The 21,683-nt window shown below is 42.4% G+C and overlaps 1 protein-coding gene across 1 annotated transcript in view; it reads right to left on the bottom strand.

Moving 5' to 3' along the window:
- The window catches only part of LOC145349754 (von Willebrand factor D and EGF domain-containing protein), a 251,269-nt gene that overhangs the window by 31,838 nt on the left and 197,748 nt on the right, over positions 1-21,683 (bottom strand). Inside the window, exon 20 of the mRNA XM_080198288.1 lies at positions 4,541-4,705. Coding sequence (XP_080054414.1) covers positions 4,541-4,705 — 165 coding nt within the window. The remainder of the gene's footprint in view (positions 1-4,540; positions 4,706-21,683) is intronic.

A 21,683-nucleotide genomic window follows, 5' to 3' on the forward strand; every position in this document is an offset into this window, starting at 1 on the left:
AAACCTTGTGGCTTGTGCTACCAAACAAACCTGTTTGACTTTAACCTGGTGTTGTGAGACTGCTTTCTGTGCTTACCACAGGCACAATGCCGACATCTCCACATCATGAACAATCATTGGCAGGTCTTGCTGAAATTGATGTCAATGAACTATTATTTCCTGAAAATAGTGGGTTGTTCGAGTGGATTTCCTTCAAAACATTTTTCTAGTATTGCTTCATTAGTAATCGCTTAAAAATTTGAAGCTTTTTTACTGGTTAAAACACGCCTGGATAAATAATTGCTGAATTGAAATCCAAGTTGGCCATCTTTACCGTCATTCTGACAAGAGGCAAATATTACGACGGGTGAATCTTGAGGTGACCGAACATGGAACTTGTTGATGAGTGTGTTGATGAGATCAATACACAACAGTCAAGTGCGGGACGGAACGAGGCAGTTCAGTGCAGGAATGCCTCGCTGTTGCTGGCCTGCCCTGGGTTGGGTTGCAAACCTGCTCGATGAGCAACAAGATGGAAGAATCAGCAGATGATATCAATATACAACAGTCAAGTGCGGGACGGAATGAGCCCGTCCCGCGTGGGACGGAATGAGTAAACGCAGAGTATTCAGGCTTTGAATGGATGTCCATTGCACAGGCCAGTGCAGGAGGCCCCCCATTGGTCTGGGCCCTGTACCTAAGCATGTCTCGTTTCATTGTATATTTGCCTCGGGTGATTGGACAACAACATGTTACAGATAGGAGTAGTTGGGCTGTTTGAACTTGAGCAATGTTATTTCCCTTTTAGCGAAAACTGAAAATATCGATTTTTACTGTTGAATAATGATCCACTGACAAAACTGCATCAATACGTGATTTTGAAATGACTGCTTTCTCAGCAAGCAATCTCATTTTTTTTTTGTCAAAACGGTAATTTCATCCACAATTCCAAAGTACGCTGACACAGTCTGATGCAACCCCATTTCGGGCAGTTTAGCGTAGCGGGTCCCTATTTTACTTCTGGAACGGTGAACGCAAAATACAAGGCAGAGAATGTAAATCATCGGGCCACAATGGATTTTGCAAGTGACAACAAAAAAGAATGTGTGTCATCCGGAAATAAAAACATATCATGTCACCACGGTAAGTGGATTAAAAACACAGATGGGAAACATCTGCAAACAATCTATTCTGGATGGGGTTTTAATGGATGCAGCGAGTTCCAAGTCGATACAGACCTGTAACTGTGCCACTTTGATTCAAACTGGGTTGTAGTACAGCTGCTGTTACTCAAAGGCCTACCTACAGATTTCTAAATCTAGGTGTATCAGATCATAAAAAAAATGCGATGCAATTATTTAAAGTGCATTTGTATTTCATTTAGGTTTTACAGTTGAGCGGTCGATGAGCCTTCAGGGGTACTGATCAGTAATGACTGTGATATTGGTTGATGATTCTGTTCTACCCAAAATACAATTTTTTTTAAACTTCGTCTTGTAAGCTTCACTGACAAAACAGGCATTTATTGCCCATTCCTAGTTGCTCTTGAGGAGGTGCTGGGTGGTATGGCACCTTTTTCAATACTGCATCCATTTTTCTCAAAAAAAGCAACGATTTTGATTTTCAGAGGAAAGAGCGTATGAAAGACTCATATCGATTAACAATGAACAATGACTGCTAAACCGTTTAAAAAAAAAAGGTATTGATTCATGAATCTGCAGGGATCGGAAGGATATAGATTTGTGCATAGACGAATGAAGTATGGGCCTGAAGTTTCCATGTAACGGGGCAATTCTGCATGTAATACGGGTGCCACAGAAACTCAGAGCACAGTGTCTCTCTGAGGAGCTCCAGTGCAGCACAATAGAGTCAGGGTTAGACAGGACATTCCCACGTTTCAAGGCTTTAGATACTATATTCTGTCTGGTAAGCTCAAAGATCCAGTTTTTTCATACATGTTAGTGAATGGATGAGTGGATGAACGAGTGAGTGAAGAGATGGATGGATGAATGGTTTGTAGGTGAGGGAGTACGTGGTCAGGTAGGTAGGTAGTGAGGTGGATGAGGTCTGGTGGTTGAGGTATGAGAGGGGTAGGTGGGCAGGCAGGTGAGATGGGTAGATGGTGGGGTGGATAAGGGGTCGGTGGGTAAAGTGGTGAAGGGGGTATGTGGTGAGGCGGTTGAGGGGTACATGGGTTGGTGGGTGAGATGTGCAAGTGGTCAGCTGTGTCGGGTTGGTAGTCGGGTAGTAGTCAGGTCTGGCTGGGGGGGGGGGGTGGTCAGGGCGAGGCGGGGGTGTTAGCCTAGTCAGTTCAAGGATACATGGCTATTTTGGGAGTTGCAGTCAAGTAGTCAGGGATTGTCGGCTGATCAGGGGTGTTTTTGGCTTGGAGGAGGGGTGTAGTTAGGTAGGGTTTGGGCAGTTAGTCAGATGGTAGTCGGGTTGGGGTTGGTATGGTGGAGGTCAGCTAGTTGATCAGCCATGCTAAATTGCTCCTTAGAGTGAAAGGGACTAACAGGGTGAATATATGGGGGGGGGGGGGTTACAGGGATAGAACCAGGATGGAATTGTCGTCAGTGCAGGCTCGATGGGCTGAATGTCTGCACTATGGGAATTCTTCAATTCTATGGCCAGAGTAAATTGGTGATCCGGGGAAGCTGGGTTGGCTGGGAGGATGGGATAGGCAGAGGTTAGCTGGGCAGTCAGGGGTTTAGTTGGGTCAGCAAGGAGGTGATTGTTGTAATAGGCCTTTAAAAGATAGTAGCATGACATCACTAGCAGAGGAATATACCATGATCCAATTTTAGTTCCACTTTTGTTTTGAGCAAAGTATGCACACACATAACTTTGATGCCTTCAAGCTTTATACTACTGTATACGTGTTCTCATGTCTTAATAAGTGATCCCATATGTATTTATCCAATCTCTTTTGAGTGATTGCAGCATTATGTACTGTATAGTAAATAAGTTTATGGTAATGCTACGATCCTAAAAGCTCCAAGCTCCGAGTGAAAGCTGGCTTGATAGATCCTAACTTTGTTTTTTTTCAAATGTGGAGGAAAGTTACTAAAAGCAGTAATATGGTGGCACTAGCTGCCCTGAGACCAGATATTAAAAGTCAATGGACCTTTAAATAGTTTGCCAAATTTTCTGTCCCACCTGTGGCTATTTACATGGGACCGGAAAGTGTACCCAGTATCAAGGACACTCGGTGCTGGATTTTGCAGCCACGCCTGCCCCAAGGCTGGAAATTACCAACCAAGGTCAACAGACCTTTGCATGGTCCACCCCTGCCCGCTACGATTCCCGTGGCTGACACGACGGGAAAATTCCACCATTAGTCTCAGGCTTTCAAGAGAGTGCAGAAAAAATTTATAAGATTGGATGCAGGGATGAGACCTTAGAGAAAGGAGATTAGATAGAGGTGTTCAAAATCATGAGGGACCTGGTCAAGGTGGACAGAGAGAAACTGTTACCGCTGGGTTAAGGTTTGAGAAACAGAAGACATCGATTTAAGGTAAATGGTGGAAGAACCAATGGCAACATTAGAAAAACACTGCCTGACATTACCAGGGAGACAGGTTCAATTGAAACTTTCAAATGGGAATTCAAGACACCCGAAGAGAAAAGAAAACTGTATGGTTTGACGATACTGTGCCTTTTAGAAATGTATTTGAGTCACGTTTATGTGCATTTTTTTTAAGCAGACAATTCCAAGTACCAGTGCAGTTTTCTCTGCTTCCAGCAGCCCTGTTGTTACTGCAGCAGTGTCTAAATGGCAGGAATGCTTGTTTTAATCTGGACTAATGCAGTGTAGTTATTTTAGTGTTTGTCTCTGGGATTTTTTTTCACAGTCAGGCTTGATTAGATCATGTGACTGGGCAGGGCTAGGCTCACAATGACAACCCAATTCAGTTATTGTGTGGGAGCTGTGGAGAGCAGAAATAGCTCTGTTGCTCTGGAGACTGTGACTTGCAAAAGTTCTGCTGTTTGAGGTTAGCTCTACCTGGGAAAACCACTTATGGGTGTCAGAAGGCAGATGTCTTTCTGTATCTGTCCAGTGGGATTAAAAAGCTAGCATCCATGGCAGCAAATCTGCTTTTTGGTGCTAACTGGTTCTGAAGTAGGATTTATGTCTATGAGAGATACTGCTACATTGGTAGAATAGAGACAGCTTGCTGTTAAGAATTGTTTTGTCATGTCTAAGATAAAAGTTATGCTAATTTTTTTGTTATATGTTAACTGTGTTAAAAATAAAGGTTTTTTTGGTAAAAGCTTCCAAGTGGGTCAATTGAATCATGTCTGGAGTGAAACACCTTATACTCACTCTAATGCCAAAATGAAAAAGTTAGGATGTAGGCTAACTTCACACCATACCTTGGGGTTTCTGATCTAGTCCCTAACACATAGTTATGGAGGAAGAACAGGAGAGTGGGACTAGCTGAGTTGGTCTTGCAAAAAGCTGGCATAAACACGACAGGCCAAATTCCCATTTTCTGCTAATAGATCTATGAGTTCAACTCTCGTACTCATGGGTTTACAGTGCTAAAATCCAACTCACCATGCCGAGGGATCTTCATACATGTTCGCCCAGTGCCAAAGAATCCGACAGGACAGCGACCACAAACAAAACCAACATTAGGTGGCTTCCGATCAAAACACTGAACTCCCGGGAAGCACGGTTTATTAGCACAAGTAATTGTGTTCTGCGGGACCGTGGTGAAGCCTAAATAAAAAGCAGAAAGCTAGTTTAGAATCAGGACAATTTCTTTTATGGAACGTTGCCAAGTTGTAAAACTGGATTAAGTCTTTTTTAAAAGAACTGTTTACATCCATTATAAAAGCAGGAATGCTGGAAAGTGAAATGGAGTGATTAATTGCAAGTTGCATCAGTCTCTCTGCTCATGTATGCTCCATATGCCCCTGTCTACACCAACGGGGACGAAGTAGAAAGGGTCGAGAGCTTCAAGTTTTTAGCTGTCCAGATTGCCAATAACCTGTCCTGGTCCCCCCCCCATGCCAAAATTATAGTTAAGAAAGGCCACTAACGCCTCTTCTTTCTCAGAACACTAAGGAAATTTGGCATGTCAGCTACGACTCTCACCAACTTTTAAAGACGCACCATAGAAAGCATTCTTTCTGGTTGTATCACAGCTTGCTATGGCTCCTACTTTGCCCAAGCTGCAAGGAACCACAAAGGTTGTGAATGTAGCCCAATCCATCATGCAAATCAGCCTCCCATTCATTGGCTCTGTCTATACTTCTCGTTGCCTTGGCAAAACAGCCAATTTATGTTGCTCCAGCACAAAAAGACACCACAAAGTCCAGGGTGAAGATTCCTCCACCATCACACAAGGGTGGCACGGCAGCACAGTGGTTAGCACTGCTGCCTCACAGCGCTGGGGACCTGGGTTCACTTCCTGGCTTGTCTGTGCGGAGTCTGCACGTTCTCCCCTTGCCTGCATAGGGTTCCTCCAGGTTCTCCGGTTTCCCCCCACAGTCTGAAAGACGTGCTGGTTAGGTACATTATCCATGTTAAATTCTCCCTCTGTGTACCTGAACAGACACCGGAGTGTGATGACGAGGGGATTTTCAGAGTAATTTCATTGCAATGTTAATATAAGCTTACCTGTGACACTAATAAATAAACTGAAACTTAAAGATAAGGACCCCACCCACCCCAGACATTCTCTCTTCTACTTCCTTCCTTCAGGAAAAAAATACACAAGTCTGAGGTCACGTATCAACTGAGTCAAAGACAGCTTCTTCCCTGCTGCTGTCAGACTTTTGAATGGACTTAACTCGCATTAAGTTGATTTTTCTCTACACCCTTGCAATGACTGTAACACTACATTCTGCACTCTCTTGTTTCCTTCTTATGAAGGATATGCTTTATCTGTATAGTTAATAAGAAACAATACTTTTCACTGTACGATAATACATGTGACAATAATAAATCAAATCAAACAGGGAATTATGTAACATGGCGATTATGTACTTTGATCTTCTTCAACCTCAAGCACTGGAGCTGGCTGGCGTTGTGACATCTTGGCTTTGTCAAGGGCAGGTCGTGCCTTACGAGCCTAGTTGAGTTCTTTGAAAATACGACTGAACACATTGACGAAGGAAGAGTGGTGGACGTGGTTTACATGGACTTCAGCAAGGCATTTGATAAGGTCCCCCAAGACTTCTTGAGAAGGTGAGAGGGCATGGGATCCAAGGGGCTTTGGCCTTGTGGATCCAGAACTGGCTTGCCTACAGAAGGCAGGGAGTGGTTGTGGATGGGTCTTTTTCTGCATGGTGGTCAGTCACCAGTGGAGTGCCCCAGGGATCTGTTCTAGGACCCTTGCTGTTTGTCATTTTCATAAATGACCTAGATGAGGAAGTGGAGGGATGGGTTAGTAAGTTCGCCAACGATACAAAGGTTGGTGGTGTTGTGGATAGTCTGGAGGGATGTCAGAAGTTGCAGCGTGACATAGATAGGATACAAGACTGGGCGGAGAAGTGGCAGATGGACTTCAACTTGGATAAATGTGTAGTGGTCCATTTTGGCAGGACCAACAGGATGCAGGAGTACAATATCAAGGGTAGGAGTCTTAGCTGGGTTGAAGAGCAGAAGGATCTTGGGGTCCGGGTCCATAGGACTCTTAAATCGGCTTCGCAGGTGGAGGATGTGGTCGAGAAGGCGTATGGTGTACTGGCCTTCATTAATCAAGGGATTGAGTTTAGGAGCCGGGAGGCAATGCTGCAACTTTATAGGACCCTTGTCAGACCCCACTTGGAGCACTGTGCGCAGTTCTGGTTGCCTCACTACAGGAAGGATGTGGAAGCTATTGAGAGGGTGCAGAGGAGATTTACAAGGATGTTGCCTGGATTGGGAGGCATGCCTTATGAAGATAAGTTGAGGAAGCTAGGTCTCTTCTCCCTGGAGAGACGAAGGTTGAGAGGCGGCCTGATAGAGGTTTATAAAATGTTGACAGGTATAGATAGGGTGGATTCTCAGAGGCTTTTTCCCAGGACTGAAATGGTCGCTACGAGAGGACACAGGTTTAAGGTGCTGGGAAGCAAGTACAGAGGAGATGTTAGGGGAAAGTTTTTCACTCAGAGGGTGGTGAGTGAGTGGAATTGGCTGCCGTCGGTGGTGGTAGAGGCGAACTCACCGGGGTCTTTTAAAAGACTTCTGGATGAGTATATGGGATCTAATGGCATTGGAAGTTACAGATAGTTCTATGGCTTGGTAGGTATAGATGTGATCGGCGCAACTTGTGGGCCGAAGGGCCTGTTTGTGCTGTAGTGTTCTATGTTCTATATCTCAGAACTCACTTGAGCCTGTTGATACCACCGGATGATCTTTAAGTTTCAGTTTACTTATTAGTGTCACAAGTAAGCTAACATTGACACTGCAATAAAATTACTATGAAAATCCCCTTGTTACCACACTCTGGTGTCCGTTCAGGTACACAGAGAGAGAATTTAACATGGACAATGCACCTAACCAGCACATCTTTCAGACTGTGGGAGGAAACTGGAGAACCTGGAGGAAACCCATGCAGATACGGGGAGAATGTGCAGACTCTGCACAGACAGTGACACAAGCCGGGAAGCTAACCACTGCTGCGCCATCCTTGTATGACGGTGGAGGAATCTTCACCTTGGACTTTGTGGTGTCTTTTTGTGCTGGAGCAAACATAAATTGAGATGCTGGAGATTCTAACTGTGGAACCTTCTTAAAAAGCCCGCAAGGTGATTTCCAACTCTTACTCAGCGCTGGTTGCCCTTTAAGCTCCAGCATGGCCACTGGGTGACACGGGCTTCCCGATGTCAGAGCTGCCCTTTTCTCACTGTCCCTGCCACATGATGCACCACTTCCATTCATGAGCTTGCCACCATGTGGTTGGTTTAAGCCAACCGATATGGACCCAGTCCCGGTGACTTCTGGGTCCATTGGTGGGTGTGGGCGGTCTCAATCCAGCCCGCATCAGCCTAACTGCTGGTGAAACTTTCACCCATGCCTTTGACAAGGCGATTATGTGTACATTGAAGTTTCAAGTCCTCGTAACCCGTCCCTCGTGAATCAGGAACAAGGAATCCACCGTATTTAGAAATAACCCAACTGACATTGTTATTATCCATTGATGTGGCGAGAGGTTTCAATCCAGCCCACTGTCTCCCTGCTTCGGCCTAACTGCTGCTGAAAATCTCATTCACGCCACTGACAATTTGAGATTTGATCATTCCAATACTCTCTAGCTGTTATTTCATTACTCTCAGGGCAATCTCTGGCATTTTCAAGGGAACATAATTAATGGGAACATGGGGAGGCAGAGAAGTAAGTTCAAATATGAACATTTTTGTCAGAAAAATATTCAATAGAAATTCATTGACTGAGTCTTAATATAGATCATCTTCAAAGCAGAAAAACCCTTTAATCTTATGGATGTTGTATGCCTATTCACAACTCAGTTGCCAAGGGATACAACCAGATCCTTTGAACATAGCTCTTTTTCACAGATGTCAAACAAGCTGCAATTAACACATAACATAGTGGCTCAAACACATTTAGATACGAGTACATAGTGTCTACTTCTTCAACATATATGCTACCATAAAGCATAAACCCTGCAAGCTTTTCAATCATCTTGGAAATGTAAAGTCATGAAGGAAGCAAAGAACTGAACCTAATGAGAGTAAATTCCAGAGGTTTGAATTTTGTTGAAATCTTTTCCCATGAGTCACCTCTATGTCATTGGTGAAAAAACAGACTGTAATTACAAAGCTTTCACCCAGCAACTTTTCATCCACTGATATACCCTTTCTTACACTTTCCTGTTGCTATGAATCTTTCAGCATGTAGTACATCATTGACTCAGAATCCCTACAGTGCAGAAGGAGGCCATTCAGCCCATTAAATCTCTGACCGAGCATATCCCACCCAGTAGAGAGAATAGAATCAAGGATTCAGGGCAAATTTTCTTGTTCTTTTTACCACGGGAATCAGAGTGGGCGGGGGGAGGGGGGATGAAAGGTCAGACCATGGAAAGGTCCGTTGATCTCAGGTGAGACTTTTTGGTTTTGGGGCCAGGGCTGGAAAATCCCTCCCATAAAGTCTGGATGACCCTCAAGGGCTTTGAACGTTGGCTCTATTCTCTCTCCATAGATGACGTCAGACCTGCTGAGATTTTCCAGCATTTTCTGTTCTTGTTTCAGATTCCAGCATCCGCAACATTTTGCCTTTATCACAATTCACTTAGTTGCAAAGCTTTGTATCATCAGCAAACATTGAAATGGTGCTGTCTACATCCGAGTCCAGGTCACTCACATATAACACTACCTCATAATTTCCTCCAGTCAATAAGAAACACCTTACTCTGCCTCCTATTCCATTCTGCACACCTAAGTTACTGCCAGTCCTTTAATACCTCACACTTCTTTTTCCCAAATCAATCCATTCTGTGCAACTTCAACAAGCGCTTTTGAAAGTTCCTAATATACCACCTGCATCAACCCTATCTGTTACTTTATCAAAAAAACTGATTCAGAGATAGAGTAACCCGAAAGAAGTGGTTGTGAAAAAACTGAAGTTTTACAAGCTACATGTCTTGAAAACATATGGCTCAGAATACTTAGCTGGAAATTAAGTTTGTCATGAGCTCTCAAAATACATTCGCTTGTATGAGAAAAGGTTTCCCTTTTCATACTGTGTGAGGCAAGTCATGCGCCTCCCTCTCCTCAAGTAAGAATGATGATGCAGCTTTAAAAAATAATGTTTGCAAAACGTTTTTACATCAGTGCTCCCTGGCGCCAAAGTCGAATAACCAGTATAAACCAAGATTCTGTCTGGTTTGATTCCATTATTGCATTTATCTGGTAATGGTAGTTGTGAGCAAATGCTAATGAAGCTGCTTCATATTAACAGGCTATCATTAATCATTTACAGTTATGCATGTGGAAGAGGAATTGTTTCTTAACTACATGCTTTCAATTTAAACAACAGCGATCAGAAAACAAGCGTGGCTTTTCAAAGGTGCGCACAATAAATATGCCATGTTAATTAATGCAGTATTGTCTTGTTCCACCCAAATAATACATGGTTCTTAATTTGATTAATATCAGATTATTCATCTATGAGTGGAAACAATTTCATAGATTTGTTGGAATCAAAAAGTTAAACTATAAATGCAAATAGGTCATATTAGATTAATAATGGTGCGAATCAAATATATGAGACAATGGAAATTATAACTTTATCGGAGCTGGATTGGTAAATCATACTGCATGGCCTGACCAACAAATATCCTTGACAGCCCTAACTTGGTGCTTAGGTACATAATTTGCTACCAATAGCCAGGTAAAATGACCTGTATCAGGTTGATTCAGTGTAAAGCCATGGGATTAATGTCTTCAGAGATTTGTATCTCTCCATTTCTGCGGTGCCTCCTATTACTCACAACTATTAGATTACATTAAAGTTGTTCAAGATCTTTGATAAGTTGTCCCCTGATAGACTAATGAATAAGGTCAGAAAACGTGGAGTCAAGGGACAAGTGGCAGAATGGCTTGCTAACTGGCTTCAAGACAGAAAACAGAGAGCAAGATCTTCTGGCCTTTCCCACCAGCAGGATCTTCCGGTCCTGCTGAAGGCAACTCCTTGCAAATGCGTTCCCTGGTGGTGGGACAGACAAGCCATGCAAAGCATTGTAGACATCTGAAAGATCTTGCTGCAGGTCATTGACAAGCCGCCTGCTGTCACACCACAGAAAACATGCCACGAGGTGGCTGGAAAATCCCACCCAGAGAGTGGGAATAAAGGGTATTTTTTCAGAATGACAGAATGTGGAAAGTTGTGTTTCACATGGATCAATGCTGGCACCACTGCTATTCACAACTTTCATTAACAATCTGGATGTTGGAATCAGAAACAGAGGTGGAATTCTCCGTCCTGCAGCCAGCGAGAAAGGAGAATTTGATGCTCAGCAATTAAATCCAACAGAATACAGAAGTAGGCCTTCTGCCCAGTCCGCCTCTGCGCTCAGCAGCTTTTGCCCTGGATAGCCTCTGCACTGAGGGCAGTGGGCCCATGTTATAATCCAGTCTGCCACTCTGGACTAGAAATCAAAACTATGGGCCACCATTTTGAAAGATCAGTTACAAACGGCTGGTCACTGAAATGGGCAAGCAATCTCAACAAATAAACTGAAAAAGATTCTCCCATCTTTGCATTCCTGATCCAAGAACAATTGTCAAGTTTTGTTTGATATGAAATCTGTATCAACTTTGAAACATTTTGAGACATTTTACTATGGTTGTGACAATATTTAAATGGAAATATTTAACGCGGGCTGTTTCATTTATCGACTTCGTGTTCAAAAGTCTCAGCTTAATCAATCAGTAATTTGATTAAATAAGGCATTTTAAGTATGAGACATAGAAGATTTTGTAATACTATACTGAAATTAATTGACAGATTAGTGCAACTTTTGCACTCAATGCTTCTTCCTATTTCCAGTTACTCATAAATGGATTGAGCAGCCCCTCAGTGGCACAGTGGTTAGCACTGCTGCCTCCCAGGCCTGGGTTTGAGGCAGGTCTTGAGACCTGGGTTCAATTCCTAGCTCAGGTCACTGTCCTGAGCCTGCATATTTTTCCTTGTGTCTATGTGGGTTTCCTCTGGGTGCTCTGGTTTCCTCCCACAGTTCAAAAGACATGCATTTGCCATGCTAAATTCTTCCTCAGTGTACCCAAACAGGTACCGGAATGTGGCAAAGAGGGGATTTTCACAGTAACTTCATTGCAGTGTTAATGTAAGCCTACTTGTGACAATAAATAAACTTACAAAAAAACCATAAGATCCTACAGTTCTCACAACAACTATTAAAAAACAAATATAGCAATACTTTAACTAATGAAATAGTTACTTTTCCAGCATTTTAAAAAATATCATTCTTGTGGCATTACTTTATTAAACATGTTTAATTGTCATTGAAATTCCTTGCAGTTAATTTATTCAAATTTTTCATAATATTTTATCAAGGGGACTAAAATAAAGTGTGATCAAGTGTTATTCATTGTTGAAATCCCAATGAGTCTCAGTTAACAGTTACTTTGGAAATGTCTGAAATTCTGCATTAATGAAGTACAGGCTAGTTACAATGGGTGTTGTGAAAGTCTAAGCAATGGTTTTAGTGCCTTGTTTTGCATTTTTGGATACCTGAAAATTAAAAGAAGGGTATATATAGATATTGATCTAATAAACACGGGATAGGCTTCCAAATGCCTTTAAAATACTGACAACATTGATGGGAATCAAATCGGTCGAGCAGTTAACAAATGGGGAAGCACAGAATCCAAAAGCTAAAAAGTTAGGCTAAACCTATACAAAACGTTTAGCCTCAGCTGGAGTACTATATTCATTTCTTTCCACTTTAATAAGGGTTAGAAGACTTGGGCAAGGCTACAGAAGAGGTTTACAAGAATGGTTTCGGGGACGGGTTATGTCAATAGGGATGGAGAAACAGGCATCCTTCTCCCTAAAGCAGAAAAACTGAGTTCAAATTTGGTAGAGGCATTTAAATTAAAGAAGTTTAGATGGACTAAATAAACTGTTTCCAGAGGCTGAACAGTCAATAACCAGAGACACAGATTTAAGATGATTGACAAAAACACTAGAATTGAAACTGAAGAAAAAATGATTTGTGCAATGGTTGGTTAGGATGTGGAATGCACTGTCTACATCTACATCTACAAATCTAACTGTAGATTTAAAAGTAGCCTTCAAAAGTGAACTGAATTAATCCTCAGAGATATGGGGAAAAAGTGGGGATGTGGAACTAATTGAATTGCTCTTCAAAAGAGCAAAGACAGATGGAGATATTGGCAGGGTGGATGTGGAGCAGATGTTTCCTCTTGTTGTAGAACCTAGAATTAGGGGTCACTGGTTAAAAATAAGGGGTTGAGATGAGGAGAATTTTATTTCTTTCAGAGGGTTGAGTGTCTCTAGAATTCTCTTCATCAACAAGCAGCAGAAGCAGAACCTTTGAATATGTTTAGGGCAGAGCTAGATAGATTCTTGATTAACAAAGGGCTGAAAGGTTATCGGGGTTGGTAGGAATTTGGGATTGAGGTTACAATCAGATCACCCATGATCTTATTGAATGGTGGAGCACGCTCAAGGGGCCAAGTGGCCTACTCCTGCTCTCAATTCATACATTTGCACGCCTAATGGATCAAATGGCCTCCTTCTGTGCTGTCCTATCCTTTGATTCTACGATTTTACTCTCCAGGTATTGATGAGACTTAAGACTAATGCGCATATTGGTTGGAATTTTACTGGCATGCCAGCCCCGATTCCAGAGGCGGGCTTGGCTCGGAGAACGGCATTCTCCATTGGCCTCGGGCGGGATCATGTGAAACTTGGGCAGATGTACCGGTAATTGTGTAGCATCTTCAGGTGAAGGCTATATCTATGTTTAAATGCAAATGTACAAAAGTCATTACGCATGTAGCGTCCCAAACTTAGCTACACATGAACACCATCTCGCTTTCTGCTTCTTCATTGAAATGCATTGAATCTCGTGAACTTACTGTATTAGCTCTGTTAGTACAAACTGAAATTGCCACAGAAAGGGTAAGTCCCTAATTAATAATGTGAGCAGCTTTAATTACTATCAATCTAACCTGTAGCATTAAAAATGAACAATTACAAGTGTGGAGCCACATTCCTTCAGATATCAATTGCTGAACATTATAAAAATGCGTTTTCTTTAAATTTTCCTTCCTTGTTTCTATTTCCATATTTCTATTCCTCCTTTTATTTGCCTATTTGACGTTGAATTCACTCATTCTGATTTACATTTCCTTCTCAATCCTTCCTTTATTTATTTTTCAAACCTTCAATTTGATTGATTAGGAATGTACACTGGAGTTAACAAGATGCTAGCTTTGTTCACTCAAGTCATGGATATCCTGTTGCCCACAATTTGCTGTTATTTGACCACACTTTCAGAAAGTTACCATATAAATTATTACAAAACCTGAACTCAAAGATCTAGTCTAACTAAAGGGAGATATTTGGTGTCCTGCTGCAACAGGAAATGTAGGCCAACGTATTGCAAACTGTCGTAAATGATTGAATAACCTGCCGTTGAACCCATCTTATGTCCCATTTCTTCCTGAAGTTAAACATAGGCCGCGAACTTTCCTGCTGACTAATAGGCGAGGTGAGCAGGTAAGATTGAGAGAGCGAGAAATCAGGTTCATGCCCGATTTCTTGCTTCTTGCGATTTACTGGCACTGGATATCCGGCAAGATCAGCCTCGCGGGCAAGGGGATGGGTGGGATCGGCTGCGGAGGCCAACCAGCAATAGATGGGGAGGCTGTCATTGAGCAAGAATAATGGTGCCCTCTGCTGCTATCTGTCGGCTTTCAGTGAGCTTAGACCTCATCCCCTTCCCCTGCTGGCAGAAAACAGATTTGGCTTCATTTTTTTTTGACAGAGTGAGGTAAGGTTCCATTTTTAACTTGCCCCAAAAAATAATGCAAATTTCTCCCTTTTTCATGCTGGTTTGGCACTTAGAATGTTTTTGGCAAGATCCCTTCATTGTTAAAAAGGAGCAAAAGTGGCAAAACGTAAGCATGATAATTAGGAGATTATTCAAATGATTGGAAATCGGTTTTTATAGGTAATAATCACTGCAGCTGGAAGGTTATTTAAAAACAGAACCAATTTCTTTAATATTAGTATAATAAAACAGTATTCAGAGGTTCAGCCACTTGCATTTGAAGAATGCTAAAAGCAATCGTTTCACAGTGGTCTATGATATCAAAAGTTAAACGCCTCTGCTGTTTTCTTCACAACTTTTCACATTTTTCTGATTAATGTATTAAAATTATTCAGCACTTATGATACTGAATGCTCTAATGGACACTCTGTTTAAACAAAAATTAACAGCCATTTTGGATCTACAAGATATATTGCAGCTGGAGTGATACATAGGGAGCTGAATCTTGGGAATCCAGGCTGCAACTCCATTGCTGAAATTCAGTGGACTGAACGGCAGTGATTAATGATAAAGAACTGCAGCAGAGATAGCTGCAGCTGTTTCTAATGCATTAGGACAAAGCAATAATACTCACAAGTAGAGGCAGATGATTTAAGAAGATAACATAGTGCCCAAAGAATTGTCGCTACCATCCACTCATTCATCCTTTAACTCTTTCTATGGTACAGATTCTTCAGTAAGTTGCTTATTTTTGTGCCTTTGATGAATTCGACAGAATGGCGTTCTGCATTTCTGATGCGAGTTAAAGTGAAGTTTGAATGGAATATGACAGAATATTTAAGTGTCCAGATGCTTCTATAGCAAGCAAAGGTTTACCAGGCTGATTCCTGGGATGACAGGTCTATCATATGAGAGACTAAGTCGCTTAGGATTATGTTCACTGGAGTTTAGAAGACTGAGAGGGGATTGCATACAAACTTATAAAATTCTAACAGGGTAGATTCAGAAAGAATGTAAGAGTTTTCACAATGGTGGGGGAGTCCAGAACTAGGGGTCATAGTTTGAGGATAAGGGGTAAATCTTTTAGAACCTTTAGAGGTGAGGAGAAATTTCTTCACCCAGAGGGTGGTGAACATATGGAATTCACTATCTCAGAATGTAGTGGAGGTCAAAACATTGTCTGATTTTAAGAAGAAATTAGATATAGCTCTCGGGGATTAAGGGATATGGGAGGAAGGGGGGGAATCAGGATATTGACTTTGATAATCAGCCGTCATCAAGATGAATGGCGGAGCAGGCTCGAAGTGCCAGATGGCCTACTCGTGCTTCTAGTTGCTATGTTTCAACCACAGATCTAACCTAGGTGAGTCTGATAATAATCAACCTACCTCTGAATGAGACAACCTTGCTGAGACTCGTCATCCCCATTTCTTTAATGGAACAATGGGAGGCAGTGGCACAGTAGTATTTTCGCTGTGCTAATAATCCAGAGACACAGGGTAATGCCCTGGGGACCCAGGTTCATATCCTACCACGGCAGATGGTGAAATTTGAATTCAATAAAAAATCTGGAATTAAAAGTCTCATGATGATGATGATGAAACGATTGTCATAATGCCCTTTCGGGAAGGAAAACTGCTGTCTATACTGTTGTGAAGTTGAATAAAGATGTAAAGAATATTGGTAAAATTGTAAAAGAATCGTAAAATTGCTAGAGGGAAAAAACATTGTGTTGTCCCTTTAAAAGCTGGGTTTGTGTTCAACGCTTGAATGTTTAAAATACAGGGTATACAGATTGCAACAATTGTAACTCGGACCAAACATCAGAGTTGCCTTAGTAACAGACTTTGCAGGCAGCTACATATTGACAGCGTATTAGTTTATAAAGACACTCAGCGATCAGGAGCCTATCAAATTTGAATTTGCTGTTGTTGACAGCATCAGACCATCATGGTATAGGAAAATGTATACGAATCATAGAATCCCTACAGAAAGAGGCCATTCGGCCCATGGAGTCTGCACCAAACACAATCTCACCCAGCCCTTATCCCCATAGCCCCACGTATTTACCCTGCTAGTCCCCCTGACACTAAGGGGCAATTTGGCATGGCAAATCAACATAACCCACACTTCTTTGGACTGTGGGAGGAAACTGCAGCATCCAGAGGAAACCCACCCAGACACAGGGAGAATGTGCAAACTCCAAACAGTGACCCAAGCCGGGAATCAAACCCGGATCCCTGGCACTGTGAGACAGCAGTGCTAACCATCGTGTTGTCCTTGTCATCAGGATAGGAACTCAACTGCCTGCCTTCAGTTCAGTGAGCTAGAGAGTTCAGTTCAGTTAAGTTGAACTGTAAAGCTGCCAACTCTCAAGAGAAGACTCTTTACCAGCTAAAGAAATATCTCAAGAGAAATATCCATCTATCTATCAGAACGGTATCAAATCAGAAAGAGTTTACCAACATCAACAAAGAACTCCAAAGGTTTTTCCAAAGCCACAAAACCTGTTTATGTGTTTTTTTTGAGAGTGACTAAGTTAGTGTTCACTTTTGTGGTAAAGAATGGTCCTTGTATTTACTTGAACAGTGTTCCATTCAAATCTTACTTCAATTGATATATTCCTTGTTTAGTTAAAGTTTCTGGTTAGTTAAACAAAGGACTTGTTAATTATTAACTTAAAGTGAGTGTCATGTCTTTCTGTTAATGAACCTCTAAATGTTAATGAAGAATAGTTAATACCTTCCCAAACAAATTTAACAGATTATGAAGCAAAAGTAAAGATTAACCTCTGTGTCGTAACAATGTCAGGTCTGGCAACATATCACTTTAGACCCACAGCAATGTAGTTAACTCTTAAATGCCTCTGTGAAATAGTTGAGCAATTCAAAGGTAATTAGGGGTGGGCAACAAATACAGGCCTAGCCAGCGGTGCCCACATCCCATGAAAAATTAACCATTTGGAATAATTTATTGGAACATCAGAAATATGATTCAAGTGCAATGGCCTCATTTTGAAACAATGACTTTAAAGTTAAAGTTTATTTATTAATCACAAGTAAGACTTACACTAACACTGCAATGAAGTTACTGTGAACTTCCCCTAGTCACCATACTCTGGCACCTGTTCGGGTCAATGTACCTAACCAGCACATCTTTCAGAATGTGGGAGGAAACTGGAGTATCCGGAGGGAACCCTTGCAGAGATAGGGAGAATGTGCAAACTCCACACAGACAGTGACCCAAGCCAGGAATCGAACCTGGATCCCTGGTGCTGTGAGGCAGTAGTGCTAACTGCTGCGCTGCTACGCTGCCTGACTGCAGAGAGAATAGTTAACAGCTTTAATTCACAATTACACGGTTACACATATTTAAAAGGTCAGTGGCGGGGGGGGGGGGGGGGGGGGGGGGGCATGGTGCAGCAGGATGCTGTTTGGGAGAGTGTGCTTGAAACAAGGCAGCCAACATTATTCTACCGGAGCCAGGATGACCACTGCTGATTCTTGAGATTGCACAAAAATAGTTTTAACACCTTTTTTGGCCTTTTCTGCTGTATCACCATATTTTACCGATTTGATTTTTTGTGGCATCCTTCCAGTGTGCCCTAAGCATTCCAATTTTTTAATTTATTCATTCACGGGACATGGGCTTCGCTGGTTAGGCCAGCATTTGTTGCCCGTCCCTAATTGCCCTTGAGCAGGTGGTGGCGAGCTGCCTTTTTTGAACCACGGCTGCCCATGTGGTATAGCTCCTGGGGTCCTGTGCATGTCATTGCAATCTCATTTGCATAGACTGACCGTCCCTTCTGATCCAGGTGGGTATCTCAGCTGCCCAGTACGTGGCCCATGGAGAATGGCAGTGGAGCAAGAAATGGGCAGAAAGTCCACTTGCCTCCATTTTAACTCTGCTACTAGTTTGTTTTTACCGTGTTCAGGGAATCAAGATCTCCCCTTGTATTCCATTAAGTAATTAATTTCTCAACATTCTCTTTTCTTTAAAGATATGTCTACATTAGTATTGGGTCTTTAATTATTAAACGATCTTTCTATTAGTATTTCTCAGCTGACATGTTTGCATTCCCTTTAACACGTCTTAATTCTTTGGCCTTTTTAAAACATTATTATTAGCTACAGCTTTGATTTGCTTCTTTTGGATGAAGATAGACTGCATAGGTTCTTAAAATCTCCTTTACAATGTATGCTGCCAACTCTCACTCTAGTTTATTCATACGTTATGACTGCTTGATTGGAGTAGCAGAGGGCTACTGCTTCTGCCTCATTGACAGCTAATGCTTTTTAGAAGAGGGCTGGTAACAGAAGGTATAGAAAGGGTCTGGTCTTGCACCACTGGTTTAATATTGTGTTCTTTTAGCTTCAGGCTAGAGGGCCAATCAGGCTGATGGGATTATCGTTCCTCTCTATTAGGACTGGGTGTGCATTGTCTTCCTTTTCTCACTGAGATCTGACTTCAAATCTAACTACACACTGAAAGGTCCTCCCTCCACGAGACAATAGTGCGTGAAATTAGTTGAACTAGTCTGGCAATTAGTTCCTTGTGGGCATGAGTCCATAGTACGAATGACCGCTCTTTCCTATAAAGGTCATAAGGATAAGGATATCCAGCAGGAAAATTGCATCTGGTTAAATTAGACCTGACCTAGGAGTGTTTGATGTTGACACTGGTCAAGTTCCATATTGGACCTTTTTAATTAGGTCACTGCAATAAGAATAAATCATTTTTGTAAGGACCACACTGTTCAATTTTACTGTTGTGCTGAGACTTGTAAAAAAGGCTGCACCATTTAACAACACCATCAGATTATGATTTGCCGTGTCTTTGCTTGGTTTTGATGATTTGTTTGCTTATTTAGGCAATTTTCAGCTGTAAGTTTCCCCAGAGCTTTTCCTATCTCCTTATCTTAAGAGAAAAAAAGATAAAGAGTTGAAGCAAAATTGGAAATCCTGTGTATCAGATTCACACTGTTATACAGTCTGGTCACCTCACGTTAAAACGATGAACCTAGACTTCCCCAGAGTTCAAGAATGAACAAAGAGTTGCCCTTATAAGAATGTATTTTATCCCAAACTGGACAACGCTTATCAACTGCAGGGACCTCGTGCAGAGCAGTGCCATTGTTGAAATATTTATGTAGATCTAGGACAGCCAGGCCAAAAACAAATTAAACACATCCTGACTTGTTTTTAGAGCTGTCTTCAGCAGTTAAGACTCTTTATGAACCAGACATGATCACGCCAGTACAAATTGGTGGAGAGCATGCCTGCAGCCTCTTCCCACTTAGAATCATAGAATCCCTACAGTTCAGAAGGAGGCCATTTGGCCCATCAAGCCAGCACTGACAACAATCCCGCCCAGCCCCTGGCTTCTAGCCCCATAACCCCAAGTATTTAGCCTGCTAATTCCCCCTAATCTAGACATCCTGGCACACTAAGGAGCAATGTGGCACGGGCAATCAGCCTCATCCACATATCTTTGGACTGTGGGAGGAAACTGAAGCACCTGAAGGAAATCCACGCAGACACACAGGGAAAATGTACAAACCCCACACAGACAGTCACCCAAGGCAAGATCTGAATCTGGGTCCCTGGTGCTGTAAGGCAGCAGTGCTAACCACTGCGCTGCCCGTTGTACCATAAAATTGATTTTGGGGTTTGCACCCCGAAAGCTTGCGAGTTTAAATAAATCAATTGGACTTAAACCTGGTGTTGTCAGACTTCTTACTGTGTTTACCCCAGTCCAATGCCGGGATCTCCACACCATGAAATTGATACCAGACTTTTTTATTCATGTGCTCGATCCCTGATTTGTGTATTAAAAGTAGCTTTCTAACTGAAACAGACGGGTGCTCCAGCCACCAATCTCAGGACCCTATCCTGCAGGATGGCAGAGGTTGAGATGGAAGTAGAAACATAGCAGTACTTGGCCTATTACCAATTCTGGGTCGCTGAAGTCTGTTTGCATTGGGAAGAACAGGTTACAATTGGCCTTATTGTTCTAAAACAGCCATTAATAAAGTTAAATGCCTGATTATTCTTTTCTGCAAGAAAAAGTGGTAGAACATAGAACATTACAGCGCAGAACAGGCCCTTCGGCCCACGATGTTGCGCCGACCAGTTAAAAAACAATGACCCACTAGCCTATACCAATCCCTTTTCGTCCATAAACCTATCCATGGATCTCTTAAACGCCCCCAAACTAGGCGCATTTACAACTGCAGCAGGCAGGGCATTCTAATCCCTCACCACCCTCTGGGTAAAGAACCTACCCCTGACATCCGTCCTATAACTACCACCCCTTAATTTAAAGCCATGCCCCCTCGTGCTAGCTTTCTCCATCCGAGGAAAAAGGCCATCACTATCCACCCTATCTAAACTTCTAATCATCTTATATGTTTCAATAAGATCCCCCCTTAGCCGCCTTCTTTCTAGCGAAAACAACCCCAAATCCCTCAGTCTCTCCTCATAGGACCTCCAAAATTTTTTCCCCAAATTCTTACAAATACACACTAGGGCCAGGATTTTACCACTCTGTCCACCACAGGAACCGTAGCAGGTGAGGGGTGGACAATAGGAAGGTGAGTTGAACTCAGGTGGGATTTTACAGTTTCAGGACGAGCCCTAGGAATAGACATCAAATCCCTACAGTGCAGGTGGTGGTCATTCGGCCCATCAATTCTTCACTGATTCTCCCAACAGGCCACCTTACCCATGCCCTATCCTCATAACTCCACATATTTACCCTGCTAATTCACTCATTTTAGGACACTAAGGGGCAATCTATCATAGTCAATCAACTTAACCTGCATATCTTTGGATGTGGTAGGAAACTGGAGCAACTGGAGGAAACCCATGCAGAATGTGAAAGCGCCACGCAGTCACCCAAGGGTGGAATTGAACCCAGGTTCCTGGCGCTGTGGGGCAGCAGTGCTAACCACTGTGCCACCCTATGACTCTCACTTCATGGCTTGCGTACTACACGACAAAGGAGAAATTGTCTTTGTTTTTCTTCCTCTAAAATGAGCAGACTTTTCTGAAACTACCTATAGCGAGTTTAACGATGGGCAGGCACACTGAATCTGGCGGGAGCCAAGAAATCAAACCCACTGGCATAAAATCACGATGCTTTTCTCCCACTGGTGTGTTAAGGGTGGGTCAATCTTCCTGCTGTCTGGTGACACAAATTCCATTT

The sequence above is a fragment of the Carcharhinus amblyrhynchos genome, chromosome 11, assembly GCF_965287045.1.
Source record: "Carcharhinus amblyrhynchos chromosome 11, sCarAmb.v2.hapA, whole genome shotgun sequence".
NCBI classification, from domain to species: Eukaryota; Metazoa; Chordata; class Chondrichthyes; order Carcharhiniformes; family Carcharhinidae; genus Carcharhinus; species Carcharhinus amblyrhynchos.